Below are 23442 nucleotides of genomic sequence, written 5' to 3' on the forward strand. Positions count from 1 at the left end.
AAACACGCTGTAACCAAGTTCTTTGCTGATTTTACAGTTTTGTGTGCTCCCGAGAAGAAGTGATCGTACTCAATTGTCTATTGCTGGCCTGCCCCCTAAGAGCCTGGGGGCTCCTTTCCCCTAACCCAGAACTAGCTGCAGGGGGGCGGGGAAGTGGGGGTGGGGAAGGAGTGGGAGGGCAGTGGTTTTCGCGAGCAGAGCGATGTTACTGAGTGAGTCCCTGAATGGGGAGCGCTGCTGTCCCCAAGCCGATTGGTACTTCTTGTCAGGAAGAAACGCCAAGAGGTGGGAGTGCCTGGGGAGGGAGGCAGGCGGTCCCTACCGCAGGCGCGGGGAGCTGCCTTTCCGCCCCTCCGCCTGCTTTCCAAGCCTGGACTCTTAGGAGTGGCTGAAGCTGCGGAGCGCTTTTGGAGCCTGTGAATGAACCCTCCTCCTCTCCCTCCTCCTTCTTCTCGCTGAGTCTCCTCCTCGGCTCTGACGGTACAGTGATATAATGATGATGGGTGTCACAACCCGCATTTGAACTTGCAGGCGAGCTGCCCCGAGCCTTTCTGGGGAAGAACTCCAGGCGTGCGGACGCAACAGCCGAGAACATTAGGTGTTGTGGACGGGAGCTGGGACCAAGATCTTCGGCCAGCCCCGCATCCTCCCGCGTCTTCCAGCACCGTCCCGCACCCTCCGCACCCTTCCCCGGGCCACCACGCTTCCTATGTGACCCGCCTGGGCAACGCCGAACCCAGTCGCGCAGCGCTGCAGTGAATTTTCCCCCCAAACTGCAATAAGCCGCCTTTCAAGGTAATCACGTTTCTTTTGTTCCCCCTTTAAAAAACAAAAACAAAAAAACTTATAGAAAAAAACCCGCGAGCTTAGAAAAAAGAAGCAATTGGTAGAAGGCTTTAATTAAGGCAAGGAGCTGTAAGGCGAAGTTAAGAAAATGTAGGCACTTTAAAAATGCAGGTAACTTTCAAAAGAGCTTTTGGGGGAGAGGGATACAGAGGGACCTTGGCGATGAAAAAGATTCAGACAAAAGAAACCCAGGGTGGGGTGGGGGGTAAAATGACTAACGGAATTGGGGGAAGGGAGGGAATAAATTGTAGAGAAATCATAGAAAAGTGGTGGGTTCTTGAGCTGGAGAGAAGAGAGGGACCTTTGGCACTTTGATTTTTTTTTGTTCTTAACACGCTCGAGGCAAAAGTTTGAATGGGGACTACCAAGACTTGCCACAGACAAGTCCCCGAAGCCGCCTTGGTGCAGGCCACCTGGTTTCCCAGCCCCTGGTGTGTGGTCAGTGCCTGGTGTTCCTGGAAAGCCACTCCCGGGCAGCTCCTGACAGTGCGACCTGGCGCCCAAGCAGCCTGGGACCTGCGCGGACCCGACCCCTTCAGACCGCAGGCAGTCTGGGAGGAGGTCCGGCCGGGGGAGGTGCAGGATCCCCGCCGTGTCTCTTTGACGACTTGGGGACTGTCACGGTTCTCTCCCGGCGCCCCTGGGTTCTTTTGTCCTGCGCGCGGTGCGAAGGGGCCAGCAGGGAAGGAGCAGAAGATGGGGGGTGGGGTTGTTGGAGCCCCGCGGAGGTCTGGGAGGCCCCTGGGCGGGAAAAGCCTGTTCTGAATCGGCAGGGGTGTGCAACAATTTTTCTCACCCTGAAGAGTGAAATAGGGTCTGTCGCTCCCATCTCAACAAGCAAACCGGCACCCAGAGCGCACTGCAGACAAAGGTGGCGCGGGGACCCGAATCAGGGGCCTCTGGGTCCAGTCCTCTCGCCCAGACTACAGGAGTCCTCCGTTTCCTTACATATCTCCCACCCTCTCCTAGTTCTCCGCTCTAGTTGAGCAACTTTACTGGCAGGTCTAGCGGCAGCGGCGCGCGCGTGTGCCGGGAGCCCCGGGGGACGTCCTCGGCTGGAGCGCCCCACCGTCCTGCAGAGGCGTGGGCGCTGTAGGGCGACATCCCTGGTGCATGCAGACCTAGGGCATCCGGGTTGTTCTGGCTCGCGGACTGTGTCACTGGGCGTGGAGCGGTCTGGGTGTTAGGCAGCGGAGAGCGGGGTAGAAAAATAGTGTCATAGCCTAAACTATTTGCTCTCCAATCCAACTGCGTCTCGGCAAGTCCTGCATGTCCCTGGGAGATGCTGCGGGAAGGGAGAGAAATCTACACGGCGCCTGGAGAGTTGTCCTGCCGCGCGCACACCCGCGGCAGTCTCTCTGGGTCGCGTTCCTCATCTTTGTGTCTCCCTCTGTCTCCATCTTCTCTGCTTCCCTTCCCCTCTCCCAGCCTCTGTTCTGTCTCTCTAGCTTCTGCGTCCCCTCCCCCACAGCTGACAAATGAATGGCTAGTGTGAAATCCCTGCCTTCTCCGTCCTCCAAGGCAGCAGGGAGGGAGGAGCGAGGGAGGCGGTGCGCTACTTCGGATCTGCCCCCAGTTCAGCTCACAGGACTTGCAGAACCTAGATGTCTAGGAATTGGGAGTTTTGCGGCGGGTTTGGGCGCCCCCTGATGGAGAAGTCCCGCACGGGTGGAGAAAAACAAGCCCCCCCTCAGACCAAGCGAGCAGTTTTCACAACCTTGTGTTCAAGGATGGAAGGCCCTAGTTTTCCCTTAAGTCATTCATTTTGCACTCCACAATCTGCGGCGTACATCTAGGGGTTTGGTGGACCCTGAAAAAAGGTCTTGGGCTGTGCAAAGTGCAGAGATGCCTTCTCGCGAGTCGGCTGGAACGCACGCGGCGCCCTGGGTCCAGTTCGCCGCTTAGTGGACGAACGCACATGGTCGGGGTGGAGCCAGGTTTCGGAGGTCTCCACGCGCCACGCTCGGCATCTTTAAGAAAGATAATACACATACAGTGCTCTCAAAACCCATGACCACTTGAACCCAACGCTAGGGCCCCGCCCCAGGATATTGCAAAAGAAGGGCTCCTAATACAAAACTTAAACTTCCTCAACTTCAGGGCGCGCGTCGGACGGGAAAGTGGAGGGAAGGCGGGCAGCGGGAGGAAAAAAGAAAGGGAAGGAAGGGAAGTAGAAGGAAAGAGGACCGTGGAGGGGAGGGAAAGAAGAAAGGAACGGAGATGGGGCAGATGGCATTCAAACAGCCAGGAACGGACCGGAAGGGTTCGTTTCGGGGTTTGGGTCTGAATTTCGAGACTCGTTTTAGGATGCTTTTTCCTTTCCCAGCGGCAACAAATGTGACTGCAGAGGCGTGCCGGGATGGAAGGGTGGGAAAGAACTAGAAGAGCGGAGGTGGTCCAGCCCCGCCCAAAGGGGCTGGGTCTGGGGGCCGCCCCCACTCGCTCAGCTCGCGCCAAGGGAGGACCCGCAACGGGCGCTCCCCGCAGCGGCTGGGTTCGCCAGCCGCCACGTGGGTTGGAGCTTCGGCTCCCAGCCCGAGACGGGTGTGACTTCCTGGGCTCGGAGACAGCAGTACAGCCGCACAGGCGGACGGCGCAGCCAAGGCCCCCACCCACCGAGGCCAATGGGGGCGGGGCGGGGAAGGCGGGGCCCGGCTTAGCCTAGAGAGCCGAGTGGCCTCGCCCCCAGGATTCGGGGCCGGCTGCGTCTGGAGCTGACCCGAGTTCCATCCAGATTGCGCTGACCACTCTTATTAAAAGGCTATTTAAGTTTTTTTTTTTTAATTTTTATTTTTTGCTTGCTTCTTGGGAGTGGTAGGATGGGCATAGTGCTTTTGTTTTGAGGCAGGGGAGAGGTTAAAATTTACTCCAAGCAAACTTTTTGTCAGAAAAATGAGACGACTTTATACTGTGTTTCATTTGTTGACTTTTTAAATACATCCGGGTCACTCTAAAGACCATTTTTAGTCAATTAACAGATTCATTTCGTTCCAGACTGTCATAAAGAGTTCGCCTGGAATGGTAAATATTGCCATTCGACAAGACTAATAGAATTTCATGGGGGCAAACATGGAAGGGCTGCGAGTGTAACTGAGGTTCCTATGCGTCAATGAGGAACCTTAGCGGGGACCTGGCCGGGACTGGAAGCTCAGCACCTATTTAGGGAGTGACTGAGCTGGAGACCTGGAGAAGCTTGGTGCAGACGAGACGGTGCTACTTAAAGCTGCATTTTAAGTCCTCCCATTTTGCTGTATATTGGAAGAACTGGATTTTAAAGATCTCTTCCATCACCTCAGATTCTGTAGCTAACAGCCACGTCTTTTTCTTTTTGTCTGCTGAAAGCTGTGACCTAATTGTTTTAAGTACTTCTTGACAATTTTGCCAAACCCATCCTGAAAATATTCACATAAAGTCCTAAAATAGGATGTTGTGAATGTAATATAAAAATAGGAAGGTACCAATGGAAGCAACAATTAGTGTTCTGAGATAGAAGCGGTTCCCAGTTTGTAACTTCTAAATGTTAAGAGCAGTACATCAGGGAGAAGGTCTCCAAGAGTCTGACTTCTGGTTCTCAGCTCTGAGTAAAGAAAGAAATATGTTAGAATTGTATTGTCTGCCCGCTCTAATATTGTAAATGGTTCCAATGGATTCCAATGTGATTAAGCAATTACTTCCTCCAGCACCAAGTCCACAGTCCTTAATCTTCTTGTGAGAAGATTAGGTAGGAAGCGGGATGAGATTCAAGACAATCATTTAGGATTTATGTCAGAATTCAAAGTTTTGTTTCTTTTGGTAGATAAAAACAGAGTTGGTTTTAAATTGTATTTCCTGCTTTCAAAAAACGAGGTTTGAAAGGAATCCCCCTAGATTTACATAGGTTTACAGATGTAAGTTTCTTCTTTTTCCCTGTGTTTGCAAACTGGAGGGAGATGCCTTTGATATTCCAGAATACCTGTATCTATACACTTGTAAATTCTGCTTGGAAAGGACCTAAACAGCTAAACCAAAGGTGACGATGATTAATGTTAAAGATACTACCCATTGTTCTCTCTTTTGTTGTATTATTAGGCTTAAATACTTTGGAGTTAATGATTGGTCACTTAATTGAGTAACAGAGCCTTTGAGAGCGCAAAGATCAACTAACTCTGTCTCCCAAAGTCTGGCAACTAAGCCCTCCTTTCCTGGTGAGATTTAAACACTTTTGTTGACGTCATTCATGGACAAACATCAGTAAACACTGTATTTAAAATGGGATATTGCCCTGTGATGGAGCAGAACTTCTCAAGACACACGGTTCTTTTGAGGGAAAGAATTAATGACTGTAGTAAGGTATTTTTTCACCACCCACAAAGAGAAACCAGTTAGGACTGACAAACACTCATTGTTGGGAGTTACTTGCTCTGGTCTGAGAAAATATGCTGATTGTTACATAGGTCTGTATTTTACCAGAAAACACAAAGCATGCACTCTCCCTGCTTTGGAATCAGAAAAAGGGGGGATTAGAGATGAATGTCTTGGCCAAGCTCCATTTCAATTAGTGAATTTTTGCCAGTTTCCTCTTGTAGCCTAGACTTGGTAAATTACATATATATATATATAAAGTCTGTGTGTGTGTGTGTGTGGTGGGGGGGGGTGTGTATACAGGGTTTTTAAACACTGCTAAGTTCTTACCATTGAATGTGTTAGAGGTGGTTGTATTTCAGAGGTCAGTACAAAGAATCTTTGTTTAATGTGTCAGTTCTGTTTCCTGAAACACACCTCTGGGTAGATTTACCATCTATAAAATGATACAAATGTATATACTTTCCACATCTATATACATCCTACCTCATTCTTCTAAGGATTTTAAGAGGAGTTTATGTCTATAAAATGAGATTACATATTTTACAATAAACATTTGATAAATTATAATCTTTTTATTATTAAATTATTGATTTGATATCACTTGAGGTATAGTGGAATGAGCACTAGACTTGGAATCAGAAAGTTTGAGTTGGACTCACTAGCTGAGAAAACCAAGCAAAGATACTACTTTTGGACCTTTAGTGTCATAATCTATTAAATGAATATGCAGTTATAAAGATCAAAAAAGTAAGTACTTTGAAAAACTATACAAAAAAGGGATGATAATATGTCTGTGGGATTCATATTGATCTAATTCTATAATTTTAATAATAACTGCGTTATCCAAGCCATGTAGTTTCTACTAAATCTATAAAATAAATCAGAGAGGGGCATATTGTTTTAAAAATTGTTTAGTTTCATTAATCAGAAGACAGATTACAGAAATTGACTCAAATGAAGTTGGACATTCAGTGGAAAAGAAGAATTATTCAATAAATGCTTTCAGGACAGTTGATGGGTCCACACAAAATAAGAATCAGTCTCTACCTGATTTCTCATCCTAAAAGAAATGTAAGATGAATCAAATATGAAATGTAGGGAATAACTTTTTAAAAAATGATAAAAGAAAATCATGGGATTAAAAAGATAAGTTAGGAATAGAGAAACCTGTTCTAAGCAAAACATAAAAACCAGTGCCATTCTAGGAAATATTGATAGGTCTGACTAAGTAAAAATTACACAAAAGCAAATAACACATTTGGAAAACATCTACAACATTTGAGAGACAAAAAGCTAATAACTCTTGATATTCCATGGACTTTTATAAATAACTTTGAAAAGTCCACATCTATCAAAATATGAGCAAAAATTATGTACAGGTAGTGGCAGAAAGAGACATAGAGTTTTAAAATTATATAAAAAATCGCTCAGCCTCATCTGTAATTAAATAAATAGTAATTAAAACACCATTTTTTCACCAATCAGAGGAGTAACAAAAAAAAAATTTTTTTTCTTTTTTTTCTTTGAGTTGAAATCTCAGTCTGTTACTCAGTTTGGAGTGCCGTGGCACAATCTCAGCTCACTGCAACCTCTGCCTTCCAGGTTCAAGCGATTCTCCTGTGTCAGCCTCCCTAGTAGCTGGGATTACGGGCACCCACCACCATGCTTGGCTAATTTTCGTGTTTTTAGTAGAGTGGGGTTTCACCATGTTGGCCATGGCAGTTGATCTCGAACTCCCGACCTCAAGTGATTCACCCACCTCAGCCTCCCAAAGTGCTGGGATTACAGGTGTGAGCCACTGTGCCTGGCAAAAATGAAATAAAAAAGTTTGATGCAAGTTTGTGTTGGCCAGGTTGTGGAGAAACTGGGTCTCTCATATACTATTGTATGAAAGTAAATAGGTTCCTCTACTTTAAAAAATAATTTGGCAATCACATTTTTTTGATTCTTTATCAAAAGTTTTTAAAAGATGTATATACTCTTTGATCCAGCAATTCCACTTCTCGACATTTTTATATGGATGGATATTGGTACCAGTGTCACCCAAGACAAATGGACAAGGATGTTCTTTGCAGCATTGCTTCTAAGAGCAAATATCTGGAAACAGTGTAAAGGCTCATCATAGGGAACTATTTAAATAAAAGTTGCTGTATCCACCTAATGGAAAACTATGCAGCTGTCAAAAATAACATGGAAAAATTGTATTTGCTGATTTGGAACATTCTCCAAAATATATTGTATTTTAAGTGAAAAAATTGATAGACAAAACTGTGTATATAGTATACATTTAATTATGTAAAATGGGTGTATATTCATTCTTTTAACAAATATTTACTGAGTGTTCTAGGCATTGTGGATACAGGAGTGAACAAAACATCAAAGACTGCTCTGTTGGAACTTTTACTATGGTAGGTAGAGAAAGGCAATTCCCAATCACATATGCAAAATGGTGATACGTGCTAGGATGAAAATAGAGCATGGGAAAGGGAATAGAGTATAGTATGTCTTAGGTAGAGTAATGAGAAAGGAGTTCACCAGGCAGACAACAGAGGAGTGCTAAGGGGCGACAATGTGAAAAAACTTAGCCAAGTCCAGGTTCAGGAATTCACATGATGCTATTACTTGTATGAAGTAAATTCATGAAATTTCACACCTAAATCATGTGATTTCTCTCTGCAGTACAATGGTTCTTTCTGTGAGAAAGAACCAATGAGCAATATGGTATGCGATGCTCATTACATCCACTTTGTAGCTGAAGTATCCTAGAAAGTTGGTTGTCTAGGGTAACTAATTAGCAGAATGGTGGAAAAAACCACTGTGTCTGTGTCCTTAAGTCACCCCTTGTCAGCTGAGCTTCCCCAAAATCAAGGGAGAATACTAAATATCTATTTAATAGAATCTTGGCTTTCTGAGGCTGCCCATCCCTGGTGTGTCCCTTATCCTCCCTGCAGACATTTCTCATGGATAGGAGTTCTATTGACCTTGTCTTTTATGTCTCCCAGGCAATTAAACAGTCTCAGTACCCTGTACCTGGATTGTTCAATGACTTTCTTCCCTTCTCAATGACTTCACTGGAGTAGAAAGCTAAATATAGGCATTCCCTCTCATATCTCTCAGGTCTTTCCATACAGACAGACTTGTTATCACTAGTAGACGGTGCTTATAAGAGAGACATGGAAAAGTGGAAGAATGGAAATAGGGATTTGGAGTGGTGCTAAAAACAAAGAAAGAGGCTTCTGAAAGCTTTCCATTTAATAAGATCAAACATAGGAGACAAAAGATGTAACTTAATGACCAAGGATAGGGACATAGCCTTGAGAAAATTAGAGAAGTGGAATGAATGCCTTGGACTCCAAGGAAGAGGGAAGGGAAATGTAGTTCTGAGGCAGCTAAAGTCAATAAAGCCCTCTGATATATTTACTGTAGAAATAAATGATCATCTTTTAATTCAAGAGTTGCAAACTTAGGTGACTACAGGGGCGAGGCATGGAGTGGAAATGCGTAAGAGACTAAGTGGGGGCAGTAATGGCCTTGAGCACAGAGACTCAAGGGGAGAGACTGCTGCTTGGTTAATGCTCATGATCAGCCAGCTGAAATATAGACTTCTGATTTTTTGAAAGAAGTTAGAGATCTGATATTTAGTGTAAACAGTCTAATTTTTAAATTGAGTAACTTATTCAAACATATTTATGCAACTTATTCAAATGTATTTAGAGCATGTCTGATCTCCTTGTATTCTTACCTAGTCTTAGGGGTAATCTTAGGGAAAGTGACGTGTATACTTGTTATACCTATATCGATGGAGGACCATTCTCCTCTCCCCAACAAAAGACACTTTTATAAGGATTGAGTGTGGCACAAAAAGTTCGATTTTTAGTGTTTAAATTGAGTAGGAAACTCAAATGCAGAAGATCCTCTCCTGGGTCACACCTTTGGCTTTTTTAAATGAGATTTGACTCTCTAGATATTGACAAACATCATATTATTGGGTCATGGTAAATCTTCAAGTGGACTGATTCAAAAGTGTTCAAAAGTATTTCAGGTGTTAAGGAATTGTTGGCACTGAGTTTCAAAGGTGTTTCTGCATAAGAAATAGAGGCGTTGATCATGTATTTGATCTACAAACATTTCTCAAGGATCTACTCTGAACCTGGCACTGAAGAAATACTGTGGGAATTATTAAGTTGAATAAAGTACTAGCTCTGCCTTCCAGAAGCCTACTGTTCTACAGATGAGATTAGACATGTTTACAGATAACAATTTGAAGTATATCGCAATAAGTTATAGGACGATTTATTCCAAGCATAAAGTGTATATTGCTACTATAGTGGTAACCTAGGTTATAATTTTCAAATGTAAGAGCCCCAAATACTATTCTTTTTACTCTTAGTGATATGAAACTATGTTAGAACATCTGCAGAAAGTCTGAATTAGTAATTTTAATAATAAATATTGAGTACTGATATATTGTATATCTCTGAGGCTTATTTTATATACATTATTTTATCAATTCCTATGATCACTTCAGTAAGTACAAATTTTCACAACTAAGTAGCTACAGAAAATGAGGTTTAGAGAGATATAGTATTTTACCCAAAGTCACAGAATACAAGTAGAGAATGCAGAACTTGCATTCTGGGCTAGTTGACAGTGGAGCCCAGACTTTTAAAATTAGGCTTATAAAGATTTCCTGGAAAAAAAGAAAAATAAAAAATAGAGAACAAATTTTCCTGAAGGGAAGTAGGAAATTATTATTTATAAGTATAATTAAAGAAAGATCTTTAATTTTTTTTTTTTTTTTTTTTGAGACGGAGTCTCACTCTGTCGCCCAGGCGCAATCTCAGCTCAGTGCAACCTCCACCTCCCGGGTTCACGCCATAAAGAAAGGTTTCTTATTTGGATTCAGCTAATACTCATGGAATGCATTTTCTTTAACACCTTTTTTATCATAAGATACAATCTTTTACTTTGTGCAATTGATACCTTTATTTTTCCTTAAAATTTTGTAATAGCATGGAGATGTGGTGTATACTTCCTGCTTGCTATGCTGTCTTATAAGAAATCCAGAAACGTAGAAACATTATGGCATTTCCCAGTTAGTGTTTAACAAAGTCTATTAGCAGATTCTAGTGATTATAGGATAAATAACAAACTGAATTATCAGGGTTAATTTAGGATTATCAACCATATGTTTTTCATTGTGAATTATCAGTTGGTCTATAGATGGAAAATATAAGATGTATAATGTATTAGCTTAAAAAATGTTCTTCAGAAAGTATCTAGAATTATAGAATTTTAAAATTTTGTTTTGAAAAGGTCTAATTCTTATTTCAAAATATATAAAGAAATAAAATGCAAAAAAATTAAGAAAAAAGTTCTTAATTAATTAAATGCTGTACAAATCCAAGCCCTATTTATGTTCAAGATCAGTTTTGTAATTTATGACTAATTTCAGCATTTGCTTGTTTTCAATCTAGGTTTGCTAAATAATATAGAATTTATTTTCCAAGGAAGTTATTCAGGGTCCCAGCTGAAAAACATATACCAGTTAGGATGCTTTCAGCTGTAAAGAACAAAAAGTCACGATTTTGTTGGGTTTAAACAATAATGACATTTATAATCTCATATAAAATGAAGTTCAAAGGCATGGTCCACTCTAGGTCTAATCCTTAAGGACTTACGCCTTGCCTTTGCTGATTCTTTCTCAGCTTCATTTCCAGAGGTATCTCCCTTACTCACGGATGCAAAATCCCTACAACAGTTCCAGCAGAAAGATTCCAGCATGATAATGTCCAGGGAAGAAAACTGACCACCTCTTCCTTTGTTCTCTTCTCAGGATGAATCTCTCTTTCCCAGGGACCCTTCACTGGAGGAAGAGATCCCCTCACATCTCACTGGCCAAAACTATATTATATACTGTTCCAAATCCAATCATTGGAAAAGGGAATGGGACCTCTATAATTGACTTAGGATATCAGGATCATCCCTTGGGCTAGGGTTTGTCCCAGGATCCTCCAAAGTATATGGCTGAGGGTAGGCACTAGAATGGAACCAGAGTCGTGTTAGAAAGGAGAAACACGTGGCTATTATAGAATAGTTCTAAATGCTACCGAGGAGGGCACAACTGTGAAAACCAAATAATCTTTTGCCATTCTTTTGAAGTTGGAACTTTGATTTCTAGATGGTTCCCCAACACAGGTACTTATCCTCCTCATAATTATAGCTGCCTTGAAATTTGAGCTGGAAGGGAACATTCTGAGACCCAGATTGTTAAATGTCTTTTCCAAAGTCATGCAATAAATTAAATGGCAAAGCCAGGGCAGTTTCTTGACTCAGTACAGGGTATTTTCTTTCATTCTTTACTCTTGAGACTTTAGAACTGTTGGTACTGCTTTAAAATTCATGGCAAGAACTGGTTACTTTTGTAATTAACACCTCCTTATAATACATTTATTTTGTTTGTTTAGCCAGCTAGAAACTACATGGAGTCTGTGCTTTGAAAAGCCTGCCGAAGTCCGTATTCTCTGTTTTGGTATTATGTGCATGAACCACCAATTGGTTCCCTCTCACCTTACACTTGATGAAGATGTCTTTCTTTCAACATCTTTCTCTATTGCTCCCCATCTTCTCTTGCTCCATTTATGATCAGCTTTCCGTTTCTAAATAGACTTTGTGGTCACCCACTTCTCTTTGTGCCAGCTCCTAGCCACTGGTTACTTGAGCTGTGGTCTCTATTGTTCTTCCTACAGCCTACTCACTTGTGGTTGTCACGCACATCCACATTGTTATGTGTTCCCAAACTGTATTCTGGAATGATTTTGGTAATGGCTGCATTGGATGAGATTCAAACTAATAATTAAAGCACTGAGATAGCTTCTGCTATTACAAGTTTCCTCCTGTTTTTACAATCCAAGAGGAGCTACTTCTTCTACTCTTATTACTTAATGCTTAATACTACCTTTATTACATACAATGCACAAAAAGCATGTGATTTATGGCCCACTTTAAACCTGAATGCTTGTGATTTACTTTGTGTTTTTCTTCATTTCTAGGCCAAGATGTTCATAAATATAAAGAGCATCTTATGGATGTGTTCAACCTTTATAGTAACCCATGCGCTACATAAAGGTGAGTGTGCTAACAATTTCTTTGTTGTTAACTGAAATAAAAATGTAAGTGCTGGAGGATGAAATGGCAATGTGGAATCACTGGAATAAAAGATTGATTTTTAAAATCTATTAAGTGCTGAAAACTATCAGTTAAAATATTATTGGACTAAAAACATTAGTTTTAAATAAATAAGTCAAAATAAAATAATAAGTAGGATGCTAAAGATGCAAGTGAGCTTTCAGTAACTTCCCTGATTACTTTCAGGCTTTGCAAAAAAGCTCATATATGGTATTGGGCATATTTTAAAATTCTAACACTATTTCTCAAAAACTTTCCTATGCAAAAAAAGAAACACTATTAAACACCCAGTGGACTAGAATTTGAAAAGAATTGAGAAGATAAAGAGAAAGCTGACAGCCATGTTTTTGCCCTTAGTTCCTTTTCTTTTTTAAAAAAGCAGTTGGATATGCATATGCCCTAGTTTTTTAATTTGAAATTTTATATTCTTCCAATGAGGGTTCTATAATTCCAAATTTATTATTTAATATATTCCAGGAATTTGAAGAAAGATACTATCCAAGAGTTTCACTCATCTGCTTCTGTCTAGTGTACCTCTCCAGACTCAGATTCCATTTCTTCCTCACACTTATGCATCAAACTCACCTTTTATGATTTTCCAGATGAATTCCTTTTGCTAAAGTTTAAGTCACCCATCTATTCATTACCCATCCATCCATCCATCATCTATGTATTCATCCATCCATACCTCCAGCCATCCATTCATCTGTCCAAAATCTTTCCATCTGTTTGCTTATCAACATCTATCCATGTATTCATCCATCCATCCATCCATCCATCCATTTTTCCCACTCACCCATTCATCTGTTCACCCATTGATGATATTTTTTGAATACCTTCTTTGTGCCAGATGTTATTCTGGGTGTCCGAGAATATACCCATGGATGACTCATAACTGGCCTATCTTTCATTAAACTTACTTCTCTAGTTATGGGAGACCAGCAATAAACAAGTAAACAAACAATCCAGGTACTTTCAAATTGATGAACATAAAACAGAGTGACATCATAGAGAGTGGCCTGAGTTGGGGGAAGTTGATAAGACCTCCTTGAGAAAGTGACATTTAAAGTGAGATGAGAATGATGATGAGGAACCAGCCAACCAAGACCTGTCTGTAAGTTAGGAAGAAACATCATGTGTTTGAATAGCAGAAAGGTCACTATAGTTGGAGAGCAGTGATCAAGGGGAAAGTAGGAATCGTGAACAGAGAGATTAGCAGAAACCAGCTCATCTAAATAATAATAACATCCAAAACTTGAATAGAACCTCTATGATCCAGGAACTGTTTTAAGTGCTTAACACTAACTCACTGAAACATCCATTACCCATGTATTCTATTGAGGAAACTGTGGTACCAAGAGAGGCTAAGCAGCTTGCTCGAAGGCCCATCCCAGTAAGAAGCAAAGCTTGGAGATGAACCAATTCATGGGAGTGTGTGCTCTTTACCACCATGTTATACTTCTTATCTACATGGAACATTGTAAGCTTTAAAATGTGTAGATTTTCTACTCAGGAGGCTGAGACAGGAGAATTGTTTGAGCCCGGGAGGTGGAGGTTGTGGTGAGCCAAGATCGCATCATTGCACTCTAGCCTGGGCAACAAGAGCTAAACTCCATGTCAAAAAAAAAAAAACAAAAAGTCTAGATTTTATTCCAAGTGCAGTGGAAGCAGTGAAGGGTTTCAGCAAAGAAAGAAATGAGTTGATGAATGTTTTGAAAATTCAGTTTTTGATAATCTATGCAGATTTGATTGTAGGAGAGCAAGAGTAGCAGCAGAGATATCATTTAGGAGGTTATTGTAGTAGCCTGTGCATGAAATGGGGCAGGGGGTAGTTTAGATCAGGTAGCAGTAGAGATGAAGAGAAGTGAATTGGATATGTGGAGATGGAGGAGTCAGACCCACTGATGGATTAGTTGGGGTGTGTAGTGAGGACATGAGAGGAGTCAAGGATAAATTGACTCCTGGGATGGCTCTCTTTCCCCTTTTCACCTCCGGATTCTCCTTTCTAACCAATTTAAAAGCTCCTGCTTGGCTGGGTGCAGTGGATCACACCTGTAATCCCAGCACTTTGGGAGGCCAAGGTTGGAGGAGTGATTGAGCCCAGTAGTTCAAGACCAGTCTGGGCAACACAGTGAGACCCCAGCTCTACAAAATTTTTAAAAAATTAGCTGAGCATGATGGCTTGGGCCTGTAGTTCCAGCTACTGGGAAGGCTGAGGCAGGAGAATTGTTGATCACAGGAGGTCGAGGCTGCAGTGAGTCATGATTGCACCACTGCACTCCAGCCTGGATGTCAAAGTGAGATCCTATCTCAATAACTAGTAAATAAATAAATAAATAAATTCCTCCTCCATGTTCCCTTTGTCCCCGGTGCTGTTACAGATATAATAACATCTTCCATGCTCTTGGGATAAGTTATTGTTTTTCTTCCCAAGTAGGCTACTGTAAGCTGCAAAAAGGCCTTTCATCTTCTAGCAAAGTGCCTGACACACTGACAGCACTTAGTCATTTTGTGTGCTGACTAAATGAGTGAATAAATAAATAAGTGCCACAGTGGACCACCTGGATGGTTTTTAGAGTCTAGGCTCCACCAATTGGATCATGAAGACATGCTAATCAGATGGTGAAGCCTAGGAGTTGTCTTCCTCAAAGTTTTTGGGAGGTGAAGGTGAAGGTCACAGAGAGGAAAGGACAACAGCAACCAGTGAAGATGGAGAAAGGGATATGAAAAGGGGAGTGGTATTTGAATGGGCAGTATTGGAAGGGAATTTACAGGGAAAGTAGTAGGCGACCATCCCTCAGCTGAAATTTAGACTTTCCACTTAAAGAAAGAACTCATGCAACGAAAAACAACTTGCGTTGTAGCTCCTTTACAGTATTTATGACAATAATTTTGATAGCCAACAACATTGAATAATTTCTGCATGTCTTTGCCTATTCTTTGTAAATCCATGATCACTATTATTAGATGTCATTAGTTTGGGGCTAATTTCAGAGAATTTTTTTATATCAGAGGTGAAAGTTGCAAATATACGATCCATATAAAACAGATTTTCTGGGTTTATAGTGGAAAACACAGTAGTAACTTGTTGTTGAGTCAAGACAAGTACTTTCATCTTAAGTTTTTTTCTGTTGGCCAGGCGCGGTGGCTCACGCTTCTAATCCCAGCACTTTGGGAGGCCGAGGTGGGCGGATCAGGAGGTCAGGAGATCGAGACCACAGTGAAACCCCGTCTCTACTAAAAATACAAAAAAATTTAGCTGGGCGTGGTGGCGGGCGCCTGTAGTCCCAGCTACTCAGAGAGGCTGAGGCAGGAGAATGGCGTGAACCCGGGAGGCGGAGCTTGCAGTGAGCCGAGATTACGCCACTGCACTCCAGCCTGGGCGACAGAGCAAGACTCCGTCTCAAAAAAAAAAAAAAAGTTTTTTTCTGTTTATTCCCAGTCACTGATGAGGTCAACGACTAACATAAATGAACACCTTGTCTATTGTTATGGGCTTTATTTTAACCCAGGAAGAACTACTTCCTTTAACAATAGACATTATATTATCTTATACACTGTCCTAATCGTTGATTATCTACCATTGGCCTAGTTATTTTGATGTTCCCCTTATAGTAGGAAAAGGAGTCATGCACAGTCCTGGATAAGTGAATGAACTAGATAGTGATATTTGTCACTTGAAAGAGTGATAAATTCCCATATTCTCAATTTGACATTTATTTGGCCAAGGTCTGTGTGTGTGTGTTTGCTCAAATTGTGCAGATGGAATTTACATCATCTTTACTCTAAGGAATCTGCTGACAGAGAATGAGGGGTAATTGGTTATTCATTATTTAGTGATTTCTCCCTTACTGTACTCATTTGGACCACAAACCATCTGGTGACAGCCAATGTTTTGTTAGGATTCATTTTTATTACTTGAATTGTCAGCATTTCAGACAAATTCCTGTAGGTAGCAGATTTCTTTTAAACATGCATACCCTATAAACATTATACTCTGAACTACTGAATTTCTTTCTTAAAATATTTAGATTTAGTGAATTTCGTTTTTGTGACCCAGTGCATTAAGACCGAAGATTTAATACACAAAAGATTTGACCACACAGCTTTTTGTTAATCTTGTTAAGTTTGTATTCACATGAATATATTATTTATATCCAACCAAAGCTTTTAATTTTCTTATATATATAAACATCTAGAACAATAAACAGCCCTTGGGAAATTGCTTTTTAATATTATTTTGTTCCAACATACCTTTTCTTTACAGCGCAGCTGTTTAGCAAAGCTGTATGTTTCAGAAACCTCCCTATTGGGTACATTGGGTTGAATCTCATGTCTGTCCCTATATACTTAAAATTGTGAAGAGAAATATAATTTAGTAAGAAATATTGAAGAATTGGAAGACATATATTTTAAACTAATTTTAAAAGACATGATGAAGAGTTTCAAAATTCATACCAGAATTGAAGTTGATGATGAAGCTGTTTATTTTTGCATTTAAAAATAGTACTTTATTTGTGGCAAAGTTAGTCATCTAAATAATTCTTCAGGAAGAAAGATGAGATTTTCTAGAACATATGATGAATATAAATTTGGAGATTTTTAGATCACAAAATTCTCACCCTTTCTCTTCTCAGAACAATATCTTTGTGTTATCATCATCTCCCTAATTAGGTCCAAATTAAAGGAATGTGAAATAGGTAGAAGGTGCTTTCAGAGAGTCTTCTGTGAACCTTATGGATTTATTAAAAAGATCATGAAATTACTAAAATATTTCAGTTCAGATAGTAATTAAATACTTATAGAAATAGGATGCACCTAGACTTTGAAAAGGAACTGAAATGAACACTTCTTTTGCTTAATTTAGGGGCAGAGGAAGCACACCAGAGCTAAAAGATTCCTTGATTAGGTGTCAGGAGACATGTGTTCTGACTCAGGTCTCTCACCAGCCATCTGGGAGCTTATCCTTCCTCTCAGTGCAGAATCCTTAGTAGGGAATTGGACCAGTTTTACTTTAAGGCTGAGCTAAGTTACTTTGTAAGCCAAGGAGGCCATTAAAAGTGGAATTATTTCCTTGCAATTTTATTCCAAAATGATAATGGTCTTAGCAATATTTCAAAGGATAATTTAGTATAGTTAATAGCACAGTTCACTTTGTTTTTATTTAATTTCATTAAGTGCCTTGGATAAGCTGCATGTAGATTAATAAAATAATAAACAAATGCACGACAGCAATGGTTATTGTATATTTGAAATAAATTAGTGATTTATATTGTAAGTACGTTAAATATGATACTATATTAATTATTTTGGATTTATTTGCATCACATGAAAAAATTTATAGGCCAATCTTTTTTTAGGTTAAAATTTTAATCTTCAGCAAGAAAGAGTATTTTTTTCTTAAAGGATATAATATCTCCATAGTATCTTCTTGCAATTTTCAAAATGCTTTTCTCCAACTGTGTTTACATTGAGAATCCACAGTGTTTACATTGAGAGTGATATCATTTCCAATGCATGCCCATGTTGAGATGTGTGTTTCCAATATGTTTGACCCCTAGCAGAGTGTTAGATATACATCATTTCGTTGGTTAAACAATCATTATTTCATTTCACCTAGAGGCTACTATTAACTTGTTGACCATATTTTCATGAAGTGAGCATTGTTTGTGCATTATCAACAACTTCCATTATTACTAACATATTGTCTAGCCTAATTAATAGAGGCTGGAAGATAGAGAGGAGAGTGGGAGAGAAAGGGATGGATTCCTCTAAGAGTGAAAGAACATTTATTTTGCATGTAATGGTGTTAAACTGTAGTCAATATATTCTTTATCATTAAAAGTTTAAGAGTTTAAACAGAAGGACATTCTGCAGATAAATATTTTAGGACGGTTAGGTGAACAGAAACCAACCTTTACCCATTATATAATTGAAGGTAATGTCTCACTACAAAGTGACGGTAGCTGGATTTGTTATAATTATGAAAGCCTTTGGTTCCAACACAGGACCAAAGAGCATCCTTCAAATGTTAGACTTTCCCTGGTTCCAGTCCTATGAAGCACTTTTTTATTTTCACTTCATCTTTGAATTTTGTTTTCATTTCCTCTAAGGTAATGTGGCATTTATTGTAACAAACATTTTTTGTCTTTTGACCTGTAGACATAATTTTCATCTTTCAGCTGCTCTTCCTAATGTTGGTCCAGTCCTTTAAACCTGCCCTACGGATTCTAGTCTGCCCTTCTTTGCCCTTAATTGCTTGACCTGTTACGCTTGCCTTTTTTTATTGCTTATTTTGTTCATGTTAAACACTAAGTTAAAAATATTTTAAAATGAATGATACCACATTTCTCTATATAGAAATGAGCATTATTAATCCCTGTTGTTGTAAAACATCATTGAAATTGTATACTATTCTCTTTATGTAAAGTCATTCTAATTATTTCACATGTTGAAGATGTAACCAAACTATTATAAAGGCTGCTTATTCATTCACATATTGAATAGATTAAGTTTGGGTTTTTTAAGATTTTAATTTGGTATTTTCTCTTTCCTCTAGTCAAAGTGGGAAAAAGCCCACCGGTGAGGGGCTCCCTCTCTGGAAAAGTCAGCCTACCTTGTCATTTTTCAACGATGCCTACTTTGCCACCCAGTTACAACACCAGTGAATTTCTCCGCATCAAATGGTCTAAGATTGAAGTGGACAAAAATGGAAAAGATTTGAAAGAGACTACTGTCCTTGTGGCCCAAAATGGAAATATCAAGGTCGGTCAGGACTACAAAGGGAGAGTGTCTGTGCCCACACATCCCGAGGCCGTGGGCGATGCCTCCCTCGCCGTGGTCAAGCTGCTGGCAAGTGATGCGGGTCTCTACCGCTGTGATGTCATGTACGGGATTGAAGACACACAAGACACGGTGTCACTGGCTGTGGATGGTAAGGCTTTTATTATCTGCAAGAAGATAGTATAACATGACACCTGGTTCAGAAGCATTGAGAAATAGCACTCAGAAGTAACTGTTGTTTGGGGTTTGGATGAGCGGAAAAACACCCGTCAATTCAATAGTCCATGTCTTTCACCAAAAATGAACTGGTACTCATTCAAAGGTCAAGGCAGGTGCATTTTTGGCAGCCACTTCATTGATTCCATGAAGGAAAGTACTGTATACTGAAAATAACAAATACCTCAAGGCATGACACATAATTTAATAATCATTACTTCAGTGTTGAGTCTTATCAGTGATTCTTTTTCAAGACTCTGATGGTGAATCTACATTTTAAAAATTATTACGTGTGTGTATGCACATGTGCATGCATATACACACATACATATACATATATACATGAAAAGCCTTTCCCCCTTTTTTTCTCTTAATATGATTATTAAAATATTTGAGTTTGCTTTTAGGAAATTCTATCTTAACTTACATTGAAGAAATAAGGTATTTAATAAAAACCATGGTACATATCAGAGTCTTAAAAAGGCCAAGACTTAATAAATATTTGAATTTGATCAAACAGAAATTTGGTATATTTTTAAAGATTAATATCCTAGTTGTTATCCATTAAGTATTGCAGTGAGACATTTTAGTTTCACCCTCTTTTCAGGGGTGGTTTATATGTCATTTGAATTTAAGTTAGGAGACAAAGCAAAGAAAAATTGCTTTAATTGGGTACACACATAATGCCATAGCTCTTGGAAGCGTAATATTTTGGCAAGTTATTAAGCAAAATTCTAATACCCAGACATGATGGAACAGATTTTCCTCCAATCCTCCATTTCCCTATAAAATATTTACCTTTCAGAAATATATACAAAGGGTTTTATTAAAAGTCTTTCTTGTATAGCCAAAAGGAAATACTTTGAATTTCAGATGCAACACATTAACTTTCTGAATACCCTTTTATATTCAAATTCCATTGCCTCCTTCTATAAATCTATTTTTATGTTGTCTAGGCATCCACTAAGTATCCTGGGTTCTTCTAACCTTCTTATCATTATTTTCGTTAGCCTCACTACTGTGATTTCTCTCTCTGTCTCTCTCTTCTGTTTATATATCACTTTTTAAAATCCCCAAAGGAGTTTAACAACTTCTTACAATTTTTCATCATTAAAGAATTAGCAATGGATTTGCCCCTTGCCCCTCTGAAACAATGAAAATCCTCCACTTAATCTCCTTAGCTCCATGGGGTCTTCAAATTATTCCAGCGACTGCAGATACTTATACAGATTGAAGTTCCCTGCCTTGGTCGAGGAGGCCTCTTTGTGCCCCTTTACTGCCAATCTTCAGTGCACATGGAAGATTTTTAATTACCGAGAAGACTATTTGAAGCTTTGATCAACATTAAACTAATCTAAATCTATTCAAATTCTTGCTTAAGCCTTAGAGATCATTTTCAGCTATCTCTTATTTTCACCAGATAGCACCATATATATTTTCTGGCAATTTTAGAGAGGTTCTATAAAGGTACAAATTGGCATTTGATTTTTTTTTTTTGGCAAAATCTCTTATTTGAGTCATAAAATATCAGAAATGAGAAAATGAATGCTAGTTGTCATTGCATCTACTTGGTGCCTGTGCAGGTCTTTTTGTGTTGGCACTGATCTGAGGTACTTATCTATGAGATGGGTAGTCTTTTCCCCTATAGTTATATTACTACAGTAATATAACTCTGGAAGACAGACACGATCTAAGGATAAACACATGGGAGACAGTCTTATAGCTAGAAGTCAGGCTGCAGAAGATAAACTGTTGTCAATCCCAGGAAATTACTAGGGATAAGAAGAGTGGCACGTATCTTGGAAACCACAGTTTATTCCAAATAACAACAATAAAAAGTGTTCTTAAATGGGATGACTCTTAATAAAATCTCATTCATAAGACCCAGTTGCCTCAATTTCTATTTTTCAGTGACTTCTCTAGCACATTAGTTTGATCCACTGTGATGTCTTGCAGAAATGAGTCATCATATTTACTCCAGCTAAAAATGGAGAGACTCTTGTTGACATGGCAAGAGAGGATCCAGAGCTCCACCCCCTTGCTTGCTCTATCCTCATCCCTTTGAAAATTTCTTGAGCCCTGGAGCACAGTTCAAAACCACTAGTTTATACAACCCCTAAAATGCAACAAAATGGAATTTGAGGCAAGTATCAGGAGCTTCTACTAGGAAGAATTTGAGAATTTATTTCAGGCTTTCTTTGGATAAAAATGATACATGTTATCTGTTATAGCAGAGACCCTACGTTATGCTGGTCAGGTAAAGAATATGATAAACATTTGAATGGTACATGGTGGTCTACTCAACATTTTAAAATCCTTTACCTAATTTGACCTTCACACTAATCAAGTAACATACGTATTTTTAGTTCCACCTTATGGGACAGGAAATTAAAGCTCACAGAAACTGACTTGTATAAAAGTAAGGAGTAAATTAGGGATTGGAACAAGTCTTCTCACTCATAAATAGTCCAGTGTCTTTTCCACTCTAGTACATTGTCTCTGAAGGTAAATATCTCATTGTTTTATATTTGGAGGAAGTAGTGTTAGTGAATATTTTTATGAGACAGGTGAGTGTTTCATGCGTAAATATTGGGTTGACCCTGGATAAAGTCCTGAAGTAGAAATTGATCTGTGGTCCCCTTAGGTCTTTGTGTCTTCTGCAGAATCTACTCCCTTTAGGTATCTGGTGTTCCCATGATTGCCTGAATACTGCCTACAATCAGGACAACTATTGGGATTCAGTGACTTAAATCTCTTCCTTGATCTAGGAGATCCACTAGGAAATTTTCTGGTGGAGCAGAACGGGATGTCTAGATGAATGGCATTTTTGGGGTCCCTCAAATCAACATGATTTTGCATAATGCCGTATAAAGTAAAAGTAAATAATTATTATGATATTATTACTATGTATCCAACTAAGTTGATACATTGCTCCAACGAGAAATTTTGCACAGGGCAGTGGGAGATTTGAACAGGCTGGCAATTGTTTGCTGTTGTCTTTGCAGGGGTTGTGTTTCACTACAGGGCGGCAACCAGCAGGTACACACTGAATTTTGAGGCTGCTCAGAAGGCTTGTTTGGACGTTGGGGCAGTCATAGCAACTCCAGAGCAGCTCTTTGCCGCCTATGAAGATGGATTTGAGCAGTGTGACGCAGGCTGGCTGTCTGATCAGACTGTCAGGTAAGAGGTCTGGGGGCCACAGGCTTCATTATTAACTTGAGAGTGAGAAGAAAGTGCCACTAACTAGCCATTTATTTCCCCAGATATCCCATCCGGGCTCCCCGAGTAGGCTGTTATGGAGATAAGATGGGAAAGGCAGGAGTCAGGACCTATGGATTCCGTTCTCCCCAGGAAACTTACGATGTGTATTGTTATGTGGATCATCTGGATGGTAAGATGTTTGAGTTTCTATATCTCCGCATGAACTGAGAAAACTGAGGGAAGACCAGAAGTGCATTGGAATAGAGCAAGTCTTTGTGCTTGTTTGGATTCCAAACGGTGGCATTTTGTTTATACGACTGTATGATTTTGTGGTAAAATAAGCCGAAATTAAAGTGGAAAGGGAAGGAGGAGTGTGTAAATGATTATGCAGGTTAGAAATGTCTTCAGTTAATGGCAGGTTTTCTTACAGTCATGCTGCTCTTGGACTGTTTCCAATACACTTTTAGAGCATTGAGAATAGAAAGCTGTAAGGGTGGTACCTATTCTGGTAAGAGCATAAGATAAAAATCATGTGATGACAATCCACTGTGAATCCAAGTACTGATAAACACCCAGAGCTAACTAAATAACTCCATAAACTAGCCCAGCAGGAATTTTCGAGTTTCACTTCCTGTTTATTTTGTTACACTAATATTCAGAGCAATCCTTCCTTCATTCAACCAATCAATACATTAAACCAGTTAACACATTAAAAATCACCTACTGTGGTTTTTATAGGTACTCTGCTAGTTGTTAGAGATATGAAGTCAGTTAAGGTATAGCCTGTCATTTTAAGTTGCTTACAGTCTGATTTTGGCACTGTCATTTCTCCTTCGCCTGAGTTAGAGATTCTTAAAGACAAAT

At 39.9% G+C, this 23442-nt stretch overlaps 1 protein-coding gene across 3 annotated transcripts in view; it reads left to right on the forward strand.

The window, feature by feature from the left end:
* The first annotated feature begins 236 nt into the window (after positions 1-236).
* The window catches only part of VCAN (versican), a 109659-nt gene continuing 86453 nt past the window's right edge, over positions 237-23442 (forward strand). For all 3 annotated transcript variants that reach the window (XM_003261560.4, XM_003261562.4, XM_003261561.4), the window contains exons 1-5: positions 237-795; positions 12243-12318; positions 18938-19312; positions 22383-22557; positions 22641-22768. In XM_003261560.4, coding sequence (XP_003261608.1) covers positions 12249-12318; positions 18938-19312; positions 22383-22557; positions 22641-22768 — 748 coding nt within the window. In that variant the 5' untranslated portion in view covers positions 237-795; positions 12243-12248. The remainder of the gene's footprint in view (positions 796-12242; positions 12319-18937; positions 19313-22382; positions 22558-22640; positions 22769-23442) is intronic.

Source organism: Nomascus leucogenys, chromosome 2 (genome assembly GCF_006542625.1).
Source record: "Nomascus leucogenys isolate Asia chromosome 2, Asia_NLE_v1, whole genome shotgun sequence".
In the NCBI taxonomy this organism is placed as follows: Eukaryota; Metazoa; Chordata; class Mammalia; order Primates; family Hylobatidae; genus Nomascus; species Nomascus leucogenys.